This window comes from Gopherus evgoodei, chromosome 21 (genome assembly GCF_007399415.2).
Source record: "Gopherus evgoodei ecotype Sinaloan lineage chromosome 21, rGopEvg1_v1.p, whole genome shotgun sequence".
NCBI lineage: Eukaryota > Metazoa > Chordata > Testudines > Testudinidae > Gopherus > Gopherus evgoodei.
This window is the reverse complement of record NC_044342.1, coordinates 127,891-154,542: the sequence shown is the minus strand read 5'-3', so window position 1 is coordinate 154,542 and position 26,652 is coordinate 127,891. Positions and strand designations below refer to the sequence as shown.

At 53.8% G+C, this 26,652-nt stretch overlaps 1 protein-coding gene across 1 annotated transcript; it reads left to right on the top strand.

Annotated features, from left to right (window-relative positions):
• Window positions 1-3,619: 3,619 nt before the first annotated feature.
• On the top strand, window positions 3,620-15,780 carry LOC115637984 (immunoglobulin superfamily member 1-like). The gene is made up of 8 exons (XM_030539582.1): window positions 3,620-3,967; window positions 5,270-5,308; window positions 6,935-7,243; window positions 10,019-10,306; window positions 10,945-11,286; window positions 11,392-11,493; window positions 14,612-14,733; window positions 15,476-15,780. The coding sequence occupies exons 1-8, from the start codon at window positions 3,937-3,939 to the stop codon at window positions 15,524-15,526; spliced, it is 1,284 nt and encodes a 427-aa protein (XP_030395442.1). The 5' UTR covers window positions 3,620-3,936; the 3' UTR covers window positions 15,527-15,780.
• Window positions 15,781-26,652: the final 10,872 nt, after the last annotated feature.

The window sequence follows — 26,652 nt, the reverse complement described above, 5'->3', positions numbered from 1 at the left end:
GTAGGAAGTGACCCAGAGCAACTTTAGAGGCAAATGCCCCAGAGCCACACCTACGTTCGGTGTGTTGCGTGCAGATCCCCACTGAGGTGGTGGTGAGGGGAATTTGCCACTATCAGGGTCCTGGATCAGGATCTGGTGGAGAGGGCGGGCCCGGGTCCCTCTAACACCACCCCCTCCACATGCACCCCAGGAATCCTACAGACTCAGGCCAATAGGCCATACTACCCTGCCTGAAAGGGGATTAGATGGATGCTGACCATTAGGCCACACTGCTCCAAAGTGGTGAGTGGTTTATATGGATGCTAGCCATTGGGCCACACTGCCCTAACACTCGTGGAGGGTTACTGGGACTCTGGCCACTAGGCTGCACTACCCCACCTGCGAGGGGGTAGTTTATGGACTCTGGCCATTGGGCCATACACTGCTCCAATGCTGGGAACAATTTACAGGGACTATAGCAGTTAGGGCCCACTACCCCGGCCAAGGGATGATTGTGGAGAGGCACGCCATTAGGCCACATCAGACCGCCCACAGAGAGGCGACCACGAGAACTTGTGAGTGGCGAGGTTCCGACACTCCATCCCATCCCACCCCTGCCACAAAGGGGCAATGCGATGCAAGGCTCGCCACAGACACCCCAAGCACAGGGTTGAGTCCCGGACCATCTTGAACCCAGTTTTACTTTTGGCCTTCACAGCATCCCCGAGCATTGAGTTACACTGGTTGTCGGTGCCTTGGGTGAAGAAGTATTTCCTTCTCTTTGTTTTAAAACCTCCTGTCTATTTATTTCATTAGGCAATGCACAGTCACCCATGGAATTTGTTGCCAGGGATATTGTGAACACCAAAATTATAACAGGGTTCAAAAAAGAACCAGATAAGTTCATGGAGGTTAGGTCCATCAATGGCTATTAGCCACCATGCTCTGAGTGTCCCTAGCCTCTGTTCGCCAGAAGCTGGGAGTGGATGATGGGCTGGATCACTCAAGGATTCCCTGTTCTGTTCATTCCCTTGGATGCACCTGGAATAGTCCTCGTCAGAAGACAGGATACTGGGATAGATGGACCATTGGTTGGACCCAATATGGCCGTTCTTATATAAAAATTAATTATAATTAAAAAGTTTAGTACAGAAACTTCCCAAGGTAGCAATGATGTGAGATAACGACCTTGGCAAATAACACATTTTTTAAATCTTGGCCTCCTAGGAAATGTATATTTTTGTAAGTTTCCCAGTCACAAATTTAGCATTCTGGAGTGAAGTCACTAAAACAGAGTCCAACAAACAAATGCTCTGGCCACTGTTGTTTATCGTGCCACCATTCACTCTATTGCTCCATCCCCAATGGCCCTGCACCGTCACTTTCTGCTGCCACCTGCCACTGTGACCTCTGCGAGTCAGTCTCTCGAGGTTCCACCAGCTCCGTGATGTCAGCTGAGCTCTCAGTGGGGGAACCTCGCTGCTAGTCCAGGCTGGGCCATCTCCTGCACAGAAACACTGTCGCACAGCAGGGCTAAGCACTTAGACCTGTTACCAGTGATTTCAGCTGTAGCGATTACTTAACAAACCAAAAGACTCTCTATGAAGCCTAATCAGCTCTCTCTCTAAACAGGAGAGAGGGGCAGGTCAAATAGTGCCTGTTACTTAGGCAGAGCCTACACCACCAAGCAAAACACCTGTGCCCCACCCTCTCTCACTGTTTGCCATATTGTAATTCAAACCCCATTTTAAAACGCTCACCCCATTTTGTAAAAGCTTCCTCCAACCTTCATTTTTGCAAACCCTGCTGTAATCTTATTAATTTACTTTAGATGTGTGAATGAGGTATGGATGGATGATGGAATCAACCTCCAGCCCCAGCCTGTCCTGATGAAATAGAGTTCAAACAACACCAGCTCAAGATGCAGACAAGAGCCCTAACAAAGTAAGAAGAGTCCACCCTAAAAAGAAAAGGTACAATAGAAGGAAGATCAAAGCCAGGTCCCAGGCTGAAAGTCACGCCTGCAACTGACGGGTGATCAATCACCAAACCCAGGCCTGGTCCACACTACAGCGTTAAATCGATTTAAACAGCGTTAAATCGATTTAACGCTGTACCCATCCACACTACAAGGCACTTTAAATCGATTTTAAGGGCTCTTAAAATCAATTTCTGTACTCCTCCCCAACGAGAGGAGTAACCCTAAAATGGATATTACTATATCGATTTAGGGTTAGTGTGGATGGAAATAGAAGTTATTGGTCTCATTCTTTTACTGATCTACCCAGAGTGCACCACTCTAGAAATCGATGGTAGCCTAGGACCATGGACGCACACTACCGAATTAATGTGCCCTAGTGTGGACGCGTAAAATCGATTTTATAAAACCAGTTTTATAAAACCGGTTTTAATAATTTCGATTTTATGCTGTAGTATAGACGTGGCCCCAGAGGCAGCGTGACACAACAAGACCTATAGACTCTGGATTCAAACTAAAGCCTACAGAAAGGATGGGTGAGATGGAAGACTTTGGAGGATAACATTCTGCTGCCAACATGCAAGGGCATCGGTGCCTGCCCAGCAGCGACCCAGCTTGTCCTTGTGCCCAGCTTTCCTGGCCGGTTAGCCGCCACAAGCTACAAACCCAAGCTACAAAATCAAGCCACGAACTCAAGCTATGTTCAGGACTGGTAACTATGCAGCAGCTGCAGAACATCTGATGTGTGTGTAGGTATTAGGCATAATGTGTGTATATGGATTAAAATATTAGTTATTGGTCATAAATCAAATTATCATAATAAATGTGGCATCTTTGTCTTGCCCCCTGAAAAGATCCTGTGTAGTTTTGTCTGTACAACAAAACTCATGGGGACCGGAAGTGCTTCTGAGATCTGCACCTGTGTTTGCGTGTCAGATCGGAGCCTCATCAGCCCCATAGGGGTTCTCCAAAGCGTGAGAGGGGAGTGGGGTCTAAGGGCTTGGGAGGGACTGGGAGCCAGGACTCCTGGGTTCTGTCCCTGACTCTGAGAGGGGAATGGGGTCCAGTGCTTAGAGAGCAGGGAAGTTGGGACTCAGGACTCCTGGGTTCTATCCCAAACTCTGGGAGGGGAATAGGATCTAGTGCAGGGGTCCCCAATGTGGTGCCTGCCATGGCATCCAAGTGCGCCCATGTACTGGGCGGCGGATGAGCATCTGCCAAAATTCAGCAGCATTTCGGCGGCGCCACCTCTGAATGACACCACTTGTCAGTGGCATTTTGGCCGATGCTCGTCGTCTGGCACCCGCCCGAGGAAAAAGGTTAAGGACCACTGATCTAATGGGTTAGAACAGAGAGGGACTCGCAACCAGGATTGCTAGGTTGTGTTCCAGACCTGAGAGAGGTTTTCAGCATTTAGCCCCATAAATTGCGAAGATGAGTGGGGATGAGTGAGTCTGCCTTGTCTGTAACAAGCACTGCAGTGGATTCGAGCCTGGCCCCATATTGGGGGCACTGACTCACCTGGTTCAGGTGAGCCAGGAACAGAATATGGAACCTTTCCCCTCTGGGTGGGGGCAGCTCCCAACCGGCCCCAGAGCAGGGACTGGCTGGCTCAGGAATCGGTTCTGTTAGGCACCATCTGCCTTCTCCTCCAGCCGACTAGACGCTTTGAAACAAAAGCCCCGTGTGAGCAGCAGGGGCCTTCTTTGCCCCCTCCCCTGGGGTTCCAGTTGCCAGGGATGGCCAGGAGCCGACCCCACAGCCCAGCTGCAGCCGGCTTCCCTTGCCTCCTCATTTCCTGTGAATACAGAGGTGCTACTGAACGCCCAGCCAGGCAGGGGCCGTCTCCCTCGGCTGCGGTGGCATGGCTGGGGGCTGTCACTGCACTTCCTGTGTTTGTCACTTTTCTGAGCGAAGCAGGGACGGGGATGATGGCTGAGTTGAGAACCCAGCTCCCACCCTAGAGTGACCGGCTCCGCATGGCGCTAACTCACCTTCTGCCAGTGCTGGGTAAGTGACCTCCCTCAGCCCCCATCCCTCTGTGTGTCTATCCAGAGATCTCCCCCACCCCCCAGCCCTCCAGGCCTCTCCACCCCCAGCGCCTCCCAGGAGCTCTCACCCCATAATGGTCCTCACTCAGTTGGGGAGCGTGGCCTATTGGTCACGGCCACAACCCCTGACTGCCAAGGAGGGTGCAGGGAGGGGCCCCCCATTCCACTAGGCTCCAACCCAGGGGCCTTTGGCCTAGCAGTGGTCTGGCAACCAAGGCTGCTTAAGGCTGTCCTCCCTGGGCCAATTCCTCTCATCCCCAAATGGGTACGTTTAGTCCAAGGCTTTCCCATGGTGGGGAATTCCAAACCAAATAAGTAAGAGGGGGTTACCCATGTCCGAGCTTCACAGGTGAGGGGGCCAGGGATACTTCCCTCTCTGGGGGACAGAAGAGGGGTCCTCCCATCCCTCAGGGAGGGGCCCTTTCGGCTGTTGTGTCAGAGACTTAGGCTTCCCTTTTCTCTGCACTACTGGAGCCAGGGGCTGCAGGTCTGCTCACCTTTGACTGCCTCCAGATGGAGCATTTGCTGCAGGTGTGGCAGGGTGGGGAGAGGATCTGGTTGAGCCCAAAATAATCCCTTAACCCCTTGTTGCCCAGTGTGGGGTTTGTAAACCCCACCACACACACCCTCTCCAGCTTCTCCCCCGGCCCATGTCTGTAGAATCCTAGAATCACAGAATATCAGGGTTGGAAGGGACCTCAGGAGGTATCTAGTCCAACCCCCTGCTCAAAGTAGGGTGACCAGCTAGCGAGAGTGAAAAATGGTGACACTTGTTTTTCAAAGTGCACAGTACAGTTCTCTATATAAGACAAGCCCCCTACTATCAAGGTGGTCCTGTTGGGATGTCTGGTCACCCTAGCTGTCCCCAGCCGGGAGTGGTGTCTCCAGTCCTTGCTAAGAGGCCCTTGCTGGAGAGGTGTGTTGGGTGGGGGGTGCACTCCCCTCTCATCCCACTGCGGGGTTTGAAAGTGCCAGTGGGTGGGAATCATTGGGGATCCCCTCCAGCCCTCTCCCCTCCCCACGGGCAAGATGTCTCCTTTGGAATCCAGCAGCAGCATCACTTGAGATTCCTGGCCAGGGTTACCCCTGGCTCATGACGGCCGTTTCTCCTTTCTCCCAAGATTGGCTTCCCACCTCCAGAGTTCTTCCCGCCCCCACGCTAGCCCCCCGTAACGTCGTCCCCCCCTTAACGATCTCCTTTCCTCTTCCATTCCCATGTCCCCTCTCTGGGGGCTCTGACCTGTTCTCTTCTCCCACACAGCCTGTCTCCTGACTGTCCCACAGCTGGTCTCACCTGCAGGTAATCATCTCTCCTGCATCCTTGAGATGCTACCTCTGGGGTCGGGGAGAGTCTTGGAGTGGGGGGAGTCTCCCCTCTGAGCACACAGTGGGGGATACAAGTGTGACACAGAGGGAAGCCTGTTGCATTTCCCTGCGATCAAACAGATGACAGCTCAGACCCAGCCTCCTGTGGACGGGGACTGGAGAGCATCCCTGCCCGAGGCCTGGTTGGTGAGATGAGTTTGTGGGGTCTCGGTTCCCAGCGAGACAGGGGCTTGCCACAGTCATTGACTGCTCCTTGCACTGACAGCCTCAACAGAGGGCTTGGCATTGTGTGGGGAAGAGTTTGAGGGGTCCCAAGAAGCCCCCTTCACAGCAGCCATCTCTCCTTTCAGATGCAGTGCCTCGGCTTCCCCCCCACACACACACAATGTCCACTGGCCACAGACGTTTGGAGACACAGGAGTAGAGGGGTAGGGGAGCGAGGGGGGTTGGATTTGCCAGTGAGGTGGGCTGACTGAGCTACAGGTCTGGGGGTCCCTGCTGGGTCTAACCTGGGCCAGACTCCAGCACTGGCTGTCATGTAAACCCTCTGCAATTACAGATACCAGCCCATGGGGCCCCCCTCCCGCACTGGGGGATCTCTGACCCTCGGCCCCATGGCGCCTGCCAGTGCACACAGTAGGACCCTCTGCCCAGCCTCGGGGTGCTGCATGCTGGGTTGTCCAGCTGGACGTGCTGGGCCCACTGAGCTGGGCAGATGGATCCATCCACACAGGGCCAAACCTTGTCTGTAGCTGTCCCAGGAGAGGAACGGGCCATGGAACCTGGGCTCTCCTCTCAACCGACGAGTGTCCCTTCAGAGCAGGGCATGGCACATTTTGTGGGACCCTTTGGGGGGCACATGGCCGGGCTGCCCGCAGAGCTGCCAGGCGCTGCAGAGCCGATACCTTCAAGCAGCAATTGAAAAACAGGCTGCAAAACCCACCCAGTCGTGGAGGAAACCCATCCCCCTGCTCACATCCGGCTGCACTTCTCACCGTCCTCCCTCACCCGGCAGCTGCAGTTCAGCGGAGACGCGGCCTCCACTGGGCCCTGGGAGCCACACAGCTCAGGAGAGGGAAAGGGAGCTGGTGCACATGGGCAGCATGTGAACCGCCCGTTGTGGGAGGCTAGTCCCCAGCCCACTCCTTCTGCCCACCTTCCCTGCCAGAGCCCCAGCCCCCACCCACCCCTTCCCTGCCCCAGTCACCCCAAGTCCCAGCCTCGACTGGGGCCACAGGGGAAGAGCAGGGAACCATGAGAGGGCCTTGGGGTGGAGTATAAGCAGAGCCACACCTGGCTGTTTGGGGAGCCTTAGCCTCCCCTGGCCTGTGAGACCCACCTCCTGTGCTGGTGGGGCTGAGAGAGCCAACATGGATCACGCATGGGGATCGGCCTATGTAAGAAAAACTGCAATTGTGCCCTGGGGGCTATGCTGGGCAATCTGATCCTGTGTCCACGCCATGGCACGGGGAATTCGAAGCTAATGGCAGCGCTCAGAGTTTCAAGGGGGCCACTCATTGATGGGTGAGATGAAGCAACCTAAATGGAGAAGTCCTGTAACCACCATCTCCCTGGTTTTCCTTCTCTCCCACCTCCACAGCATTTCCAGACGTGGCTCCCCGGGCCCCGACACTGTCTGTGAACCCCCACAGACCAGCCTACCTCTCTGGGGAATCCCTGAGCCTTACATGCTCGGCGCCTGGAGGGGACCAGGTGGTGCAATTCCAGCTGTGGAAGAACGGGGCAGCACAGCCCCCCATGGACAGCCACAGGCAGCGGGTTCACAGCTTCCCTCTGGCACAGCTCGGGGTGCAGGACTCCGGGACGTACACCTGTTTGTACCATGTACAGCAATCCGAAGGACAGAGGCAATCCTGGAGGAGTAACCCCGTCTCCATCTCTGTCTATGGTACCATCAGCACCTGCTCTGGGGCTGGGGCTGTGTGGGCAGGTTATTAAAGATTGCGGGGGGAGGAGGAGAGCAGTTTCCTTTTCTTCCAGGCAGGCATGGGCTGGGAAGCTGAGCCCCCGGGTGTGACAATATTCTGCCCAGCAGGTGTCAGGGGAGGAGATGCCACCTCCAATGGGTTATCAGCGGATGGGGGGATGTTCCCACTGGGTTATTGGGGAGTGTGATTTACTGGTGCTTTATCACAGAATATTTCATAGATGGGGAGCTCAGTCCTGGATCAGCAGATGGGCGGAGAGTCTAATGGATGTTTCTATGCCAGGGTCTCGCTACCACCTATTCCCTGCTGCCCCACTCCGGGGAATCCCCTGCTGCACTGATCCTCTGTCACTATTCCAGACCCCCCACCCAAGTAAGAGCCATCTCCTCCATCCAGCATTGTCCAGCCCCCTTGCCAGCCCCCCACCTCTCCCTGAATCCTCCTACCCTGTCTACATATCACCCTCACCCGTTCAGCTCCCGGCAGCATCAGGGTGCAGATTCCCCACCCTAAGCAGGGAGCGGATCTAGGAAGGGGACCCCAAGCCCCATAGGGGCTGCCTGGTTGGAACTGGTGGTGGACATGGGGACCAGTAGGGTGTACAGCTGCAGGTACTGGTGAAGGGAACTTGGGCAAGACATCCTGCCCCGACAGAGCAGTGCTGTGCGGATGTCAGTGATGAGGGAGTTCCTGTGTCCATCGCTGGTGATTTCATTGTACTTCCAAAACTTTTGGCAACCGCATGATCACTGGTCATGCAGCAGCAATTCCATGGTAAACACGGCATTGGAATCTGTTGGTTTTCCATCCAACAGAGGAAGATGGTGAGAGTCAAACCCAGCAATTCGCTGCTCTTCAGCCTTGCTCGGGGCCCGCGTTTCACTGCCACACAAACAGAGCTGGTACACGCACGGTTCTGCAGATCTGCAGCATTGTAGAGAGCTAAATAGTCCCTGTTGTTAAAAGAGGGGGACAAGGAGATCCAGGGAATTGTAGACCAGCCGGCACAGCTTCAATACCTAGAAAGATACTGGAGCAAATTATTAAACTGGAGGATGATAGGGTGATGAGAGAGAACCAGCAAGAACAAATCACACCAAAGCAACCTCATTTCCTCCTTTGATAACGCTAGTGACTTAGGGCATAGAGAGGAAACTGGAGACGTGATGTACCTCGATCTGAGTCAGACCTTTGACACGGAGCCACATGCCATTCTCACAAACAAAGCAGGGAAATGTGGTCTAGATGAAATTACTGTAAGGTGGTTGCACACCTGGTTGAACAAGCATACTCAGAGAGTGGCTATCAATGGTTTGCTGTCAGACTGGGAGGGCGTATCTAGCGGGGTCCCACAGGGTAGGTCCTGGCTCCGGTACCATTCAATATTTTCATTAATGACTTCAGTAGTGGAGTAGCGAGTATGCTTGTAACATCTGTAGATGACACAAAGCTGGGAGGGGTTGCAAGCACTTTGGAGGGCAGGTGTAAAATTCAAAATAACCTTGACAAATTGGAGACTTGGTCTCAATTCAACAAGATGAAAGTTGGTGAAGACAAGTGCAAAGTACTTCACTTAGGCAGGAAAAATCAAATGCGCAACTACAAACTGGAGAATAACCGAGTAGGTGGTAGCACTGCTGAGAAAGATCAGGGGGGTGACAGTGGATAATGTGTTGAATATGAGTCATCAATCTGATGCCGCTGCACAAACGGCTAATATGATTCTAAGTGTATGAACAGGCATGTTGTGGGTGAGACACGGGAGGTCATCGTCCCATTCTACTCGCCACTGGTGAGGCCCCAGCTGGAGAACTGTGTCCAGATCTGGGCCCTGCACGTTAGGAAAGATCTGGAAACATGGGGAGCATCCAGAGAAGAGGAACAAGAACAATCAAAGGTTTAACAAACCTGACCTACAAGGAAAAGTGAAAAAACCTGGGCACGTTTTACTCTGAGGGGGGCATGATAACAACCTACAGACATGTGAAGGACTGTCACGGAGGACAGGGATCGATTGTTCTCCATGTGCACTGAAGGCAGGACAAAGAGTGATGGGCTTCACCTGCAGCAAAGGAGACTGAGGTTAGAGATGAGGACAAACTTTCTAGCTCTAATGGGAGTTGAGCTTTAAAGGGCGGTTGTGGAATCTCCATCACTAGTGGTTTTCAAGACCAGGCAGGACAAACCCTGTCAGGGCTGGTCTGGGTTTACTGGCCTGGTCTCAGCACAGAGGGCTGGACTAGATGCCCTCTCGGGTCCCTTGCAGCCCGACCTTTCGATGATGCTAAATGCCCAAAACATGCCATGGCTGCTGCTCTGAGCGTCCGTATCTCTCACAGCCACACATACATTCAACTGCAGCCATGTGCGGTTTCATTGCTGTCTCTCTCTGTCTATTATTCTGGTGTCCCAGGCCCCTCTCTCCCCCCAAAACATTTCTCCCTGGCTTAAGGGGATCGGCGCCATGGGAAGCCCTTCTCAGGGATGGCCGGCTGAACCGCAACCAGAGACATGAGGGTTTTTGCAGAGTGAGTCTGGAAACTTACGCTGGGTGATTCACAGACTCGTCGATTTCCAGGCCAGAGGGTCAGGCTAGTCTGCTCTTGTAGGCCTGGTATACGTCCTGTTCTAGGAATTGGACTCAGGGAGGGCTCTCAGGAGCTTGGGGAGAGGGCATGGGGATGCTTATGAGACTCTCTCATTCAATGTTTCTCATTGAACCCCATGTTTTTCAGACCATCCCGCAGCCCCGGCCCTGTCCGTGAGCCCTCAGCGCCCTGTGTACCTCCCTGGAGAAGCAGTTACCCTCCAGTGCATGGCTCCCCCTGGAGCTCACCCAGCTACAGGATTCCTGCTCTCCAGAGTTGGTGGAAGGAACCTCTCGTCTGGAAGCAGTGACACCCACACCCTGAGCATCACGGGGCTGGGTGATGCTGGGTCCTTCACCTGCCTGTACTGGATATGCCCATCCAGATGGCGTATCCAGTCCTGGGAGAGCCGCCCCATCTCCATCAATGTAACAGGTGAGCTCTGCGCTGACTCTCACACATTTCCCCCTCAGGTGTAGGGATATTTTATTCGTCTGTCTTGCAGTCATGGATGCGGATTTGCTCTTGGTCTTGGTCTCCTTTTGCTGCTGTGTTTGAATTTGATTCACTTTCTAATCTAGTCGCTCAGTTTTCCTCATCAAAGTGGCAGAATTTCTCTCCTGTTCTGTGGAATTTTTTCTTCACTTATCTTCCTTGAAGTCTCTCGTCCAATCAGATTGGGACCAACGTGGCTGCCTATCTGCCGTCAATATGGCAGTCCAATATGGACGCCCAACTGCCAATAACATGGCCACTCAAATACCAACAACATGACAGCCTAACTTCAAGAGACATTGCCGCCTGATGAATCCAGCATGAGTGCCCAAGTGCCTACAACGCGTCTGCCCCATATGGCCTCCATAGGCAGCTTGACCGGGACGATCAGCTACCAACACATGACAAAAACAAGAATGCTCCACTTTGCTGGTCTCTTTGACTGTAGATACCTCAGTCAGCCTGGCCTCAGGGTTGAGGAAACTGCCATGGGTCAGTGGGACTTAGGAGAAGGTGGGTGAGACGGGAATTTTACTATCAAAGCACCTGCTGACTCCTCCCCATTGGGCTCCCCTCAGATCCACCTTCCCAGCCAGTGCTGAGCGTAGATCCCCAATCGGGAGCGGTGAGAGAAGGGCTCCCCCTGCTCATCAGCTGCATCGCCCCCGGTGACACTGGTGATCGGAGGTTTCACTTCTACAAGGGTGGAGATGAGCTCGTTCCTGGGGATGTTGAGTCTGAGATCAGCACCACAGAGCCCGGCACCAGCTCTGTGAACGTCTCAGTGCTCAGAATCCCCCAGGCTGGTCCCAACAACACCGGGGTATTCACCTGCGGGTACGAGGAGAATGTGGGTGGAAGGTGGATCCCATCCCCCAGGAGCCGGGCCGTGAACGTCACCGTGAACGTCACAGTGACAGGTGAGTTTCCCTATCCAGAGAGTGTCTGCCCAGCTCCTATAGATAGAGCATTACTTCTGGTTCCTGACCAGTCCCTTGTCACCTTTTCTCTTCTCTCACAAGCAGCTTTGGCCCAACCTAGGAATATGCTGCTGGCATGTGGGATCCTCGTGGTTCTGGGCATGGCTCTGACTGCCCTCGTCTGCTACTGCAGGAGGAACAAGAGAGGTACGTCAGAGAATTATAGGCACCAGACACTCCCAGAGCTCTAGTTATTTGAGTCTTCCTTGAATCCCAAAACTAAGTCAAAACCTGCATGTCTCCTTCTCTGCACCCTGGTGAGTTGTTCCTTAACTGGCCTCATGGGTGGTGTTGAGTGACATTATCAGAGCTGAGTTAGCTGCCCCTGTGGGGCTCCCAGACCCCTCCCCAGCTCCAGCAAAGGAGAGACTGGGATGGGGAATGGGATCGGCATGGGAGCAGAAGACTCTGCCAAGCCCCTGTAATATTCTCAGCTCACAAGGAGCAGGCAAACCCCTGCTGAAATGTCTGGGGTTCCCTCCAGCACAGGACTGGTGGGTCATCAGCATGTGAACACATAGTGGAAATGGAAAAGCACCTGTAATAAGAAATGCTCATAGTCCTGCTAAAATAAAAGGACCTTCTCTTGTCCACCATAATATTGTAATGCCATGAGCAGCTCCCAAGACTTCAGCAGTGAGTCTATGGGGAACCAATGTAAACAGTGATGTTAAATGATGTTCTGTACCTCGAAATGAGAATCACTTGAGGGGCAAGTCAATGAAAACCTGTACACCCTATCACGCGTGTATTGGTGAAAATAACAATGAATATACATTGCCAATCAATGGGTTGTAACCTGTACATTCCAGTAGAAGGGGGGGGGGTCTCAGGAGTGTTCTGCAACATTTTATGCAATCAAAAATAGGCCCTTTTATTCCCCATTTTATAGTTGGGAAACTGAGGCACAAAGCAAGGACATGACTCGCCCAAGGTCCCACAGGAACTCTGTCGTAGAGTCAGGAATTGAATCTTTGTCTCCCAAGTTAAAGAACAATTCCACAACCCCTGGAGTATGCTTTCTTTCTAAAGAGGGTCTCAGGCAACTTGTTACGATTAAAAATGGTTTTCAATGATTTACAGGAATAGGGGATATGGTCTGGGTTTAGATCAAGTGTTAGGCTTTAAGGGTAAGGCTAGATATTAGGCTTGTTAGGGGTTACGGTTAAGGTTGGGGAAAAGGTTATGGACAGGGTTAAGGCTATGGGTATAATAAAGGCTAGGAGTTAGGATTAAAGTCAGGAATGAAGACTAGGGTTAGATGTTAGGGTTAAGATTAGATTTTATTATTAGGATAAAGATTAATGTTGGATTTTAGGGTTACAAGTAGATTTAGATCTTAAGTTTAGGTTCATAGATTCATCAATTCCAAGACTGGAAGAGACCCCTGATAATCTAATCTGATCCCCTGCATAACACGGGCCAGAGAACTTCCGCCAAATAACCCCTAGAGCAGAGCTTTTAGAAAAACACCCCTGTGACGGGTTGGATCACAGAAACCCCCTTGGGAGCTGCCAACTGATGTGCCAAGACTACCTCTGCTCCTGTTTTCCCTGCCAGCTCAGGGCCCCAGCACCCTGTCTTGCTGAGCCAGACACTCCCCTCTGCTCCAACAAAGACCCAGGGTCTGAATTACCTGCCCCAAAACTGCAGGTTTACCTGAAAACAGCTCACAGAAGTGTGCTTGTCTTTAACACTTAGATGCCCAACTCCCAATGGGGTCTAAACCCAAATAAATCCATTTTACCCTGTATAAAGCTTTTGCAGGGTAAACTCGTAAATTGTTCGCCCTCTGTAACACTGATAGAGAGATGCACAGTTGTTTGCTCCCCCAGGTATTAATACACACTCTGGGTTAATTAATAAGTAAAAAGTGATTTTATTAAATACAGAAAGTAGGATTTAAGTGGTTCCAAGTAGTAACAGACAGAACAAAGTAAATCACCAAGCAAAATAAAATAAAATGTGCAAATCTATGTCTAATCAAACTGAATACAGCTAATCTCACCCTCAGAGATGCTTCAGAAAGTTTTTTCCTCAGGCTGGACACCTTCCAGGCCTAGGCACAATTCTTTTCCCTGGTACAGCTGTTGTTCCAGCTTAGGGGATAGTTAGGGGATTCTTCATGATGGCTCTTATCTCTCACTTTGTTCTCTTCCACCCCTTTATATATCTTTTGCATAAGGCGGGAATCCTTTTGTCCCTTTCTGAGTTCCCACCCCCTCATTCTCAATGGAAAAACACCAGGTTAAAGCTGGATTCCAGTTCAGGTGACATGATCACATGTAAGACTTCATTACCCACTTGCCAGCACACACATGTACAGATTCCAAGATTCCAAACCACCATTAACGGCCCAAACGTTGCATAATTACAATAGGCCCTCAGAGTTATACTTCATATTTCTAGTTTCAGATACAAGAGTGGTACATTTATACAGATAGGATGACCACACTCTGTAGATTCTAAGCTTTGTAATGATACCTTACAAGAGACCTTTACATTATATTCACTTATTAAATTTTTATAAAACCATATACACTGCACCACATCACAACCCCATCTTGTTTTTAAAATTGTAAGTGATGGAGAATCCACCATGCCCCTTGGCAAATTGTTCCAACGGTTAGTTACTCTCACCATGCGAGATGTATGCCTTATTTCCACTCTGAATGTGCCTATCTTCAACTTCCAGCCCTTGGATCAGGTTAGCCCTTTTTCTGCTAGACTGAGGAGCAAACTATTAAATATTTGTTCCCTAGTAGATATTTATAAATAACTTTGAGGTTAGAGGATAAGGTTATGGTTAGGGTAAAGGTTAGGAGTTAGTGTTAAACTCAGGTGATGAGACTACATATAGATAGCAGCAGTGGGGTTCAGGTTAGATTTTAAGATTATGATAAAGGTTAATGTTTGATCAAAGGGTTACGGTTAGTTTGAAATGTAAGTATTAGGATAAAATTCCCTACGGAAAGGAGCAGCTGTTACATTTAGTGCTAAGAATAAGATTAGAAATTAGAGCCAACTGCTAAGATTAATGTTAAGAAAAGCTGATGGAACTAAATTTCAATATTAGAGTTAATGTGAAGGTCCTGGGTTCAGGTTAAGTTTAGGGAATCAGGGGAAAGATTTCAAAAACCTCAACAGTCTCCTAACTTTATGGATCTATGTTTAGTCAGTTCAACAAAAGTGAACCAATGAAATCTGTGCCCCCATGCCCTGGTCAGGCAGTTGTCTCACCACACTCTGTCTATCTGCGGTTTAGTTCCGGAGCCTTCGCAATATCTGAGGGGATCTGAGCCCGGGGGAGGCGATGTGGAACTGGACTCCAGGGGGTGCCATGAGGAACCGAAACCCAGCAGTGTCGGAGTGGAGCTACCGGGAGAGGTAACAGGGATCTCTTAACAACAGAGTTTCAAACACCTCCACAATCCAGAGCCTCCTTGAGCCTGCAAATTCCTTGCAGAGAAAATAGTCGGGGGGGGGAGAGAAACTGAACTGCACATTAGCTCCATCAACCTGTCATTCCCGCTGGGGTCATAACCATGGGGGCTAAAATGTGCAAAATTCCACAGCTCCATCAGTTCCCTTCTATTCCACCCTCACCATAGTCACCCTGAGCAGCACTTTGGGACAGGAAGTGAAGGAGAACCCCATATCCAATAGAGGCTGCAGGTGAGGCTCAGAGAGGCAGGATGGATCAGCTGATTGGGGGATGTGCTCAGGACACCTGGGTTCCATCCCCAGCTGGGGGAGGTGGGGAGTTCCGAGGGAGGCCATTCTGTGTCTCAGTAACTCCCCTTGCTGCGGAGATTGGGGCAGAAGACGGTGTTAGAAACTGACGGCAATTGTGGAACTGCTGCAAAGTAGGGGGTGACACACAGCGCAGGAGAATCCAGCATCCCGTACACAGCAGAGCAGGGCAGAATGGAACAAAGAAGGGCTGCGGGCGGGACACCGGGGTTCACAATGTGACACACAGGGGGGAAGCACCAGGGGATGGTTAATGATCGGGATCAGGTTGAGGGGCTGGTTTGATATCTCATTAGCGCCCCCTTGAGGGGGCTGTGAATTCACCTCTCCCCTCACTCCCCTGCTGCCCCATTCACTCTGTCTCTGCCCTCCCCAGGGCTCCGATGTGTACACACTCCTGACCTTCCCCTCCTCTGCGACGCCCTGAGCACTGGGGGAGAGGAATGGACCATCGGAAACAGAGGGGGTGCTGCGCCGCGAGGGGCTGCCCCAGCACGTCCAGGGAGCCACTCGGTGAGGAGCAGGAAGAGAACCCAGAAATCCACATCGGGGCCCTTTAACAATCAGGGCTCAGACACCCCAGCCTGGGCATCTCCTCCTGTGGCCGATCATCCAGCTGCCCTCATACACACACAGACTGGGTCCCATCTCCTCCAGCAGGGGGCAACAGGGACACACACACACACACACACACACACACACACACACACACACACACACAAACAAAGAGCAGGGCCCATCCCCATCAGCAGGAGGCAGAAGGAACATGGATACACACACACACACACACACGTGGAGCAGGTCCCATCCCCTCCATCGGGGGCAGCAGGGACACACACACATAGCAGGTCCCATACCCTCCAGCAGGGGGCAGCAGAGGGACGGACACACACACACACACACACACACACACACACACACACACACACACTTCCTACTATTCTTAACCTTTATCACTGTCTTTTGCTTTCGCTGCATTTGCTGTTCCATTAACGTTCATTCTCCACGGACAGGGACTAAACTCAATTTCAATTAGAAAGGCAGGACTGTTTCTGTCCCAAACTGCGCAGTTCTGTTGCTGGGAGGAGGAAGGAAACATCGAGCCCCGGGGAGAAGCGGCTCATGAAGAACATCCTTCCCACCTAGGGGAGTTGGAGAGAGCTGCCCATGGGCGCTTGTTGAACACATCAAGGGGAGAATGAATGGAAGGTTCAACCAGGCCAGGCAGCTGCTGGGGGTCTGTGGCAGGGACGCCCCCTTTGGAGAGACAGATCCAAAATGCAAAGAGCCAAAGGGGAGATCCTTTGGAAAAACAAGACTTTTTTCTTGGCTCCAGACTCCCTGGGGAACAGCATTGAAAAGGCATAGACCCAGTTCTGAGTCTGATGCTGCAACATCGGAAATGTCCCTCCCCGCCACCGTCTCCCTTTGGGATGTGCCACCCACAGCCACTGCTCTGCTGTTGAGATCCCAGATCCCTCCCCTCCAACCTCTACTCTGCACCCCACTTCCATGTTGGGGCAGGACCCTTCTACCTCCAGCCCCCACCCTGCCGGGCACAGCTCTGGCTGCAACTCCCACTGCTCAGAGACTCATAGACTTTAAGGTCAGAAGGGACCATCATGATCATCTAGTCTGACCTCCTGCACCTCACAGGCCACAGAACCACACCCACCCACTCCTGTAATAGACCCATACCTCTGGCTGAGTTACTGATGTCCTCAAATCATGGTTTAAACCAGAGGTAGGCAACCTATGGCATGGGTGCCGAAGGCGGCACTTGAGCTGATTTTCAGTGGCACTCACACTGCCTGGGTCCTGGCCACTGGTCCAGGGGGCTCTGCATTTTAATTTAATTTTAAATGAAGCTTCTTAAACATTTTAAAAACTTTATTTACTTTACATACAACAATAGTTTAGTTATATATTATAGACTTCTAGAAAGAGACCTTCTAAGAATGTTAAAATGTATTACTGGCACGCAAAACCTTAAATTAAAGTGAAGGGTATGGGGTGCAAGGATGATGGGTTCAGGGATGCAGGGGGACAGGGCACAGAGGTGCAGGCAGAGGGGGTGTGGCAGTACAGCCGGAGGGATATCAGAGACCAGACCGAGCTCACCTGTCAAGGACACGGTGATGGGCTGGCTCTCCCTGGATGGCACCTCTCGCCTGGCGTGCAGTGTCCAGTATGCAGACGTACAGCCTGGCCATCCCCGTCTGAGCCCTGAGCTCTAGCCAGGCACCCCTAGTCCGCTCAGGGACCCTGTGAGCAATCAGCCTCACTGGATGCCTGTAGAATCTGTATCTGGTAACCCCCTCTCCCTGGGGAGCTGAGAACCTGAGTGTCACCTGCTCCCCTGGGACATACATGGGGTGTGGGGGAGCCAGAGTAAGCTGGGGGGTGGGGGGAAGCTCTGGGGTAGATGGAGAGCAGGGGGTGGGGGAGAGGGAAAGAGACAGCTCAGATAAGATCCCCCAGCTCATTCTCCAGTGAGCCCAGAGACGCGGCCCTGCCCCCAGTGTCTGTGCCCCCTGCAGTACCACCTGCTGCCACTGGGGGGATCGTGGTAGGTAGGGCTGGGGAATGCAGTACCACCTGCTTCCACTGGGGGGATCGTGGTAGGGCTGGGGAATGCAGTACCACCTGCTGCCACTGGGGGGATCGTGGCAGGGCTGGGGAATGCAGTACCACCTGCTTCCACTGGGGGGATCGTGGTAGGGCTGGGGGATGCAGTACCGCCTGCTGCCACTGGGGGGATCGTGGTAGGGCTGGGGGATGCAGTACCACCTGCTTCCACTGGGGGGATCGTGGTAGGGCTGGGGAATGCAGTACCACCTGCTTCCACTGGGGGGATCGTGGTAGGGCTGGGGGATGCAGTACCACCTGCTGCCACTGGGGGGATCGTGGTAGGGCGGGGGATGCAGTACCACCTGTTGCCACTGGGGGATCCTGGTGGGGCTGGGGGCTGCAGTACCACCTGCTGCCACTGGGGGGATCGTGGTGGGGCTGGGGGCTGCAGTACCACCTGCTGCCACTGGGGGGATCGTGGTAGGGCTGGGGGCTGCAGTACCACCTGCTGCCACTGGGGAGATCGTGGTGGGGCTGGGGGATGCAGTACCACCTGCTGCCACTGGGGAGATTGTGGTGGGGCTGGGGGATGCAGTACCACCTGCTGCCACTGGGGGATCCTGGTGGGGCTGGGGGCTGCAGTACCACCTGCTGCCACTTGGGGGATCGTGGTAGGGATGGGGGCTGCAGTACCACCTGCTGCCACTGGGGGCTCCTGGTGGGGCTGGCTGCTGCCGTACCACCTGCTGTCACTGGGGGATCGTGGTAGGGATGGGGGCTGCAGTACCACCTGTTGCCACTGGGGGATCCTGGTGGGGCTGGGGGCTGCATTACCACCTGCTGTCACTGGGGGATCGTGGTAGGGCTGGGGGCTGCAGTACCACCTGCTGCCACTTGGGGGCTGGAGAGGAAGCGAAGGGATAGGTGGATTTTGGGGAGTGTCTATCATCTGCAGGCCCCAGCCCCCTCCCCCCCACCATCCATCTAAGGCACCAGCTGGTGCTTGTGGGCACAAGAGACCTGAGCAGAGACACTCCAAGCACCACCACCCCCATCCCCTTGTCCCACGGCCATAGGGTGACCAGACAGTAAGTGTGAAAAATCGGGACAGGAGGGGAGGGGGTAATAGGAACCCCTGGGCCCTCACCCACCCTCTTTCCCCCCATTTCACCCTCCTACTCCATCACCCCAGGTGGTTTCCTGACCCCTAGACAAGCGGTGGCATCTCCATCTTCCCCATCTCCACAGGGATCCAGGGGCAACTGGCACCTCTGGAGACCCAGGGCCCCAAGTACCCCCCGCCCCACACTGAGCTCTCCCTTGCCCTGTCCCTGGCTGCAGAGGGGCGGACTCAGGGGGCCCCATATGGCGAGGCTGGAAGCACGGGCCGGGAGATGGAGAGACCCACAGGGTCTGTCTGTGCCCAGCAGCCCCAGGCAAGAGTCTGCTCATCCGGGGCCTGGCTCTGCAGGGAGGGACCCAGGCCCCTGCCCCAGGTGGGGAGCAGCCCACGCAAGGTCTGTGGTGAGAGCAACCAGCTCCAGTGAGATACAGGAAGTGGGGGAGAGGACAAGAGGCAGCAACCTCCCATCCCCACCCCCACCCCCAACCAGCCAGTCCCCCCACCCAGGGGCCCTATGGGAGTCAGCCTCCCCTAGAGGGGAAAGGCCCCATGCCCATTTCCCACCCCCTGAGCCAGCCAGGCCACCCGCTTTCCAACAATCACACACATAGAGCCCCGTGCACAGACCAGGGGATGATCTGCAGCCAGGCTGGAAGAGAGGAGACAAGAGGAGTGTGAGGGCTCTGGGGTAGGACGGGTGATGGGGGGCAAGAGCAAGGGGTGTGGGGCAAATGACTCTGGATACTGGATTTACAGACCATTCCGGTATGTTACAGGGAGCAAGGGGAAAGAAAAAGAAAGAAAGATTGATTCAGTGTCTTGGAATGTGAGGGGACATGGAAGCGGGCTGGCGGATTCACCCCGCTGAGTGAAACTGACACGATTCTTGTCAGTTTCACTGTGTGTATTCACAAGGGGGGCCCTGATCCCTGTCTGTGCAGCGGCACAACGTGGGGCTTGATCTCGGTCGGGGTCTGGGCCGCACAGAGCACGACGGGGGCAGCTCTTCTGGGAAACTCCCCATCAGACAACACCCTGCAGCTCTGTGCTGCAGCTCCCTGTACAGCAGCACACACTCTGCTGCAGGGAAATGCGGAAACCAAGGCAGGGCCTCACACAGCAGACAATAACCAGCGGCAGAGCTAGAGCCCGAAGGAGACACCAAGTCCCCACAAGCTGCCTTTGCGGAGCAGGGAAAAGCCCCATGGAGGGGGACCCAGGCGAGTGTGAGGGGCGCCATCCGGAGTCTGCCTGCGCGGAACTGAACCTGCTGGAAACAGACTCTGGTTTTGTTAATCTCTGAGGAACCCAGGCGTCCGAGGTGCAAAGAGCAGATGGAGGAAGACAGGGAACGAGATGGGCCGAAGGAGGGGAGCAGAGAGTGACTAGCAGAGAAAGAACAGACCCAGAGGGAACGACACAGGAAAGAGGAGGCGTGTGGCAGTCTCATGGGATTATTTATTGTTTCACAGACACAGTCTGGTCCAGCCAAGCCACAGCGTCTTATCAGCCACTCTCAAGGCGCGAAGACCTGCAGGAAACTGAGTCATTTTACAGCCCTCACCCGACGTGTATCCTGGTTAGGGGGATGGAAACAGAGCGGAAGGAAGAGGGAGACAAAGAAAGAGAGAATGGGCCGGGCTGCGGGGAGGAGTGTGAGTGGCAGCAAGAGTGATGGAGAGAATGAAAGTGGGTGACAGAGGAAAAAGACAGAAAGGAAATGGAAGAGTGAGACGAAGAGCAGAGAGTGAACTAAGAAGGGGCAGAAGGAGGGGGGCAGAGGGGAAGGGGGAACCAAGGCAGGGGCTGAAGGATGGAGGCAGAGGGGAAGGGGGGACTGTCATGGTATAATTCCCCAATCTGAACCTTAGAGTCCAAAAGATGGGGTACCAGCATGAATTCCTCTAAGCTTAATTACCAGCTTAGATCTGATAAGCTGCCACCACCCAAAAATATAGTGTTTTGGGGCACTCTGGTCCCCCCAAAAACCTTCCCCAAGACCCAAATTCCTTGAGTCTCACAAAGGGAAATAAACCATTTCCCCTCCTTCTCTTTTCTTCCTCCCAGATCTTTCCCGCCCTGGGTACACTAAGAGATCACCGTGATTCAAACTCCTTGAATCACAACACAGAGAAATCAGGTTTTTTCTCCCCCTTCTCTCCCCCTCCCAGGCTTTCCCTCCCTGGGCTATCCTGGAGAGATAGACAGATTCAAGCTCCGTGAATCTAAAACAAAGGGATTCCACCTTTTCCCCCTCCCTTCTCTCTCCCTGTCTCCCACCAATTCCCTGGTAAGTACAGACTCAATTCCCTTGAGCCTCAACAAGGGGAAGAAATCAAACAGGTCTTAAAAAGCAAAACTTTTAATAAAAAGAAAGAAAAAAAGTAAAAGTTGTCTCTGTAATTTAGATGGTAAAAGTTACAGGGTCTTTCAGCTTATAGACACTAGAGAGAAGCCTCCCCCCAGCAAAATACAGTTTAAAATACTTCCAGCAAAATACACATTTGCAAATACAGAAAACAATCAAAAGACTATAACCGCCTGTTCTACTTAATACTCACTATTCTGAATATATAAGAGACTGGAGCAGGGAGATTGGCAAGAAACCTGGTTACACGTCTGGTCCCTTTCAGGACCCAGAGAGGGCAAAGCCAAACCCAAAAACACAAACAAAGGCTTCCTTCCACCGAGATTTGAAAGTATCTTGTTTCCTGATTGGTCCCCTGGTCAGGTGTTTTTGGTTCCCTGTTTGTTAACCCTTTACAGGTAAAAGAGACATTAACCCTGAACTATCTGTTTATGACAGGGACCAAGGCAGGGACTGAAGCCAGCTGGGGGGTCACTCACCCACCAGAAGCAGAAGGCCAGTTAGCTCCATACTGGGTTGAACTGGCTGAGGCTGGGAGCTGCATCCCCCACACCCAGCCCTGCCTCTGTGCTGACAGCAGCCGGGTCCCGGGGTCACGCTTGGTGCAGCCACACACCCCTGCCCTCAATATACAGAGATTCCTGCCATGAGCCAGCCAATCCCTGCCCTGAGGCCAGATCGGAGCTGGCGCCCCCTAGAGGGGACAGTACAGGGGTAACTAGCCACAGGTCTCCTCCCTAGCATCCCTCACCAGCCCGACATCCTGCTACGGCTGGGGGCTGGGGGGAAAACAAGCTCAGTAGTTTGAGCCTTGGCCTGCTAAACCCACAGCTGTGAGTTCAGTCCTTGAGGGGGCCATTTAAGGATCTGGGACAAAAATCTGCCTGTGGATTGGTCCTGCTTTGAGCACAGGGATGTGACACAGCAGGGTGGATTGGCCTGAGAATGTCATTTAGTTTTACTGGAACTGTCTGCATGGGGGATGGGAGAGCAGAGGATGACTTTAGGTGAGGGACGGTACCTGAGCTGGGACAGAGGTGGGACAAGTCGACACCTTTGCCCAGGAAACTGGACAAAGGGAGAGGGGGAGAGAAGGAAGGGAGAGAGCCTGCTGGGCTGGTTTTGGTTTCAGTTTTGGGCTGACTGGGAAGAGGCAGGGAACCCCAAGTCTGGGGTCTAAGCTCCTTGCCCCCTAGAGGGACCTGACTAAGGGGTCCTGGTTGTACCTACAAGCCCTATTTTGGACTGTGTTCCTGTTGTCTAATAAACCTTCTATTTTACTGGCTGGATGAGAGTCACGGTGAATCACAGGAAGTGGGGGGTGCAGGGTCCTGACTCCTCCGCACTCCATGATAACTGGTGGCAGTAGTGGGATCTACTGCACCCCATGGACGGTGCTTCCTGCAGTAAGTGACTGGGGAGCAGTAAAATGAAGGGGCATTGACAGGGACCAGGCATGCTGAAGAGTCAGCGAGGGACAGTTTCAGGGGGTGATTAAACCCCAGGAGTGTGTGACCAACAAGAAGGACTTTTGCAGTACCAGGGTCCCCCAGGGGATTGCAACGAGTGGTCCCAGGGGCGGAGGAGTCTGCTGCTCGACTCTGGCAGAGGGGTGGTGACCTCAAGAAGGTCTGGTGCACTAGGGGTCTCCCTGAAAACTGTGTGGAGCGGCAAGCGCCCAGGCCTGTAAGTGGCCAGCAGGAAGGTGTATGCCAAGCGCCTTAAGAGCAACCTGGTGGAGCTGTGCAAGCAGAGGGGGCTGCGCAGTGGGAGGATCACCAAAGAACAGCTGATTGCCCAGCTGGAGGAGGGAGATCACTCAAATGAACTGATCCCTGTCTCTGAGGGAAGCAGCCTGGCAGATGCAGCATGGGCACCAGTGTCTGTCCCAGCTGGGAGCGGTCAGCTGGCGGCTGAGGGCTTCCCGGCTGAGGGCTTCCCAAGACTCCTCCTTCCTATGCCTAGGGGAAGGGCGAGGAGGAGCCCAGAAAATACCGAGGGCACCGTGACACCCCCGGCCAGCAGGGGATCCTCCCAGCGATGCTCAGCATCCATGGAGCTGAAGCAGCTGAAATGGGAGAGAGAGCTAAAACTGAGAGAGCTGGAGGATCACGAAAAACAGAGACAGCATGAACTGAAGGAGAAAGAGAGACAGAGGCAGCATGAACTGGAGGGGAAAGAGAGACAGAAGCCGCATGAAGAGAGACAGAGGCAGCATGAATTGGAGGAGAAAGAGAGACAGAGGCAGCATGAACTGGAGCTGGCGAGGTTGAGGAGCAGCAAGCTCCCAGTGGCAGTGAGTGGGGGTGGGCCAGGACTGCGCGGAGCTTTGATAAGTGCATCCTGGCCCAGCGTGAGGAGAGGGAGGACATGGATGACTTCCTGGATGCCTTTGAGACGGCCTGCGAGCTGAACCAGGTTGATCCTGCGGACAGGCCCTGGGTTCTTACCCCCTTACTAGACCCCAAAGCCATGGCATTGTACCGCCAACTGGAAGGGGCGGAGAAAGGGGACTACGAACTATTCAAGCAGGTCCTGCTGCGCGAGTTTGGGCTGACTCCGGAGATGTACCGGGAAAGGTTCTGGAGCCAGCATAAAACCCCTGAGGTCTCATATCTGCAACTAGCCGTCCACATGGAGGGATACGCCAGCAAGTGGGCAGATGGGGCCTAGATGAAAGAGGACCTAGTTAAACTGGTCGCCCTAAAGCAACTGTATGAGCGGTGCCCATCCGACCTGAGGCTGTGGCTGATGGACAAAAAGCCAGAGAACCCGTGACATGCAGGGTGGCTGGCCAATGAGTTTGTGAAGAGCCAGTTGGGGTGGCGGGGAGGAGTCCCAAAGGAACAGACCTGCCATGATGCAGGAAGAGAGTGACCCTGGGACCTCCCATAGGGGAAACATGGAGAAACCCCTCCCAAGGTGAACATCCGGAATCAGGGACAACCGACTGGCTCGAGCAGACCAATGGGACATGGGCTGCTATTACTGTGGCCAGAGAGGCCACATATGGTCCCAGTGCCCAAACTCAAGGACAGACTGAGCAGACCAAACCCACACAAGGTTAACTGGGTAGAAACCCAGCCGGACGAGGGGCAAGCTTCCCAGGCAAGGGGGGCTGGCAGCTTATCGACTGCTCAGAAGAGAGGAGGCCCCAGGCTAGCTCCTCTGTGGGGTTGGATGCCCCGGACTCAATGTTCTCCATTTACAGGATGGGCATAGGGCTGTCTGTGCAGAGCGAGTGCCCTGTTCCCCTGGAGGTGCATGGGAGGAAGGTCAATGGATACTGGGACACGGGTGCTGAGGTGACGCTGGCCTGGCCCGAGGTGGTAGCTCCAGATCGAGTGATGCCCAACACCTAGCTGACCCTGATAGGGGGTGAGCAGGACCCCATTCAAGGTGCCTGTGGTAAGAGTACACCTGAAATGGGGGGCCAAGGAGGGCCCCAAGGAAGTGGGGGTGCACTACCATTTGCCAACTGAGGTATTAATGGGGGGGGACCTGGAGGACTGGCAAAGCAGCCCCCAGTGTGCCCTGGTCATGACCCATAGCCAGAGCCAACAAGGGACATTACGCCCTGACCTCTGGGAGGGTACCTTGCCCAAGGCACAGAGCCCTACCCTGGATGGGAGGGATTGCCCAGGGACACAGCTCAGAGAGGCTGCAGCTTCAGACCCAGCCAGCGAGAGGGAGCCGGTCCCCATCCCTTCCCCAGCTGCTGAGTTTCAAGCCGAGTTGCAGAAAGATCCCTCCTAGTGGACGCTAAGGGACCTGGCCGACCTCAGTGCAATACAGACCATGGGGAGAGGTTGCAAGGAGAGGTTCCTATGGGAGAAAGGATTCCTGTACTGAGAATGGGGTTCCCCAGGGAAAACGGAGTCATGGGGGATCAGGAGGCAGCTGGTGGTTCCCCAGAAGTATCGCCACAAGCTGCTGGGCCGGGCCCATGACATCCCTCTCGCAGGGCACCAGGGAATCCGGCGCACCAGGCAGAGGCTGCTACAGAACTTTTACTGGCCTGGGGTCTTTACCCAGGTCCGACAGTACTGCCAATCCTGTGACTCCTGCCAGAGGGTGGGGAAGGCCCGGGACAAGGGGAAAGCGGCTTTGAGACCTTTACCCATCATAGAGGAACCTTTCCAGAAGGTGGCTATGGATATAGTGGGACCCCTCAGTAAGACGACCTAGTCGGGGAAGAAATACATTTTAGTGGTGGTAGATTTCGCCACCCACTACTCTGAGGCAGTGCCCTTAGCTTCCTTTGAAGCAGACACTGTGGCGGATGTGCTGCTGACCATTTTCAGCCGAGTGGGATTCCCCAAGGAAGTCTTGACCAACCAAGGGTCCAACTTCATGTCGGCCCTGCTCCAGTGTTTGTGGGAGAAATGTGGGGTTCGGCACAGCTGAGCCTCAGCGTATCAGCCCCAATCAAATGGGCTGGTGGAGGGGTTCAACGGGACGCTAAAGATGATGCTGAAAACCTATTTGAACCAGCACCCACAGGATTGGGACAAGTACTTACCTCACCTGCTCTTCACGTACAGGGAGGTACCCCAGGAGTCTACCGGGTTTTCACCTTTCAAACTGTTATACGGCAGGTGGGTGAGGGGACCCCTAGACCTTGTAAGAGACGAATGGGAGGGGAAGGCCACTCCTGATGGAGAGTCAGTGGTGGAGTATGTCCTGACCTTCCGGGAAAGACTGGCCGAGCTCATGGGCCTGGCCAGGCAGAATCCAGCCAGAGCCCAGAGGAAGCAGAAAGTCTGGTATGACCGCACAGCACGAGCCTGCGCCTTCGCCACCGGGGATCAGGTGATGGTTCTCATCCCTGTGAGGAAAAACAGGCTACCTGGGAAGGTCCCTTCAAGGTTGTCAAGCAACTAAATGAGGTAAACTATGTGGTGGAGCTGTCGAACCGGGCTCATCACCACTGGGTGTACCATGTGAATATGATGAAGCCATACTATGACAGGGGGAATGTGGTGTTGGCCGTGTGTGGACATTGGGAGGAGCAGGGAGATGACCCCTTAGTGGATCTATTCCCTGGGACAAGAGCTGGTTCCCCCTGGAAGCAATTCCCCTTTCTGATCGGCTGACCCCGGGCCAGCACGCTGAGATCAGAGGGGTGCTGCATCTGCACTGACAGCTGTTTTCCAACCAGCCTGGACGCACTGATTTGACTGTCCACCAGGTGGAGACCGGGTCACATGCCCCTATAAGGTGCTTCCCCTTCCGCGTCACAGGAAAAACTGCCCAGGACCTAGAAAGAGAGGTCAGGGACATGCTGGTTTTGGGGGTGATCCAGCCGTCTTCCAGCCCTTGGGCCTCGCCAGTGGTGCTGGTTCCCAAGAAGGATGGGTCAATCCGGTTCTGTGCGGACTATTGGAAGCTCAGTGCCATCACCGTATCTGATGCCTACCCCATGCCCAGGCCTGACGAGCTCCTAGACAAGCTGGGAGGTGCTCGGTACCTCACCACCATGGATCTTACA

Bases quoted from the DNA above. Each gene is read 5' to 3' on its own strand.
- LOC115637984 (XM_030539582.1), top strand. From the start codon at position 3,937: ATGGCGCTAACTCACCTTCTGCCAGTGCTGG. The intron at 5,309-6,934 runs GTAATCATCTCT...CCACCTCCACAG, and splicing joins ACAGCTGGTCTCACCTGCAG to CATTTCCAGACGTGGCTCCC. The intron at 11,287-11,391 runs GTGAGTTTCCCT...TCTCACAAGCAG, and splicing joins CGTGAACGTCACAGTGACAG to CTTTGGCCCAACCTAGGAAT.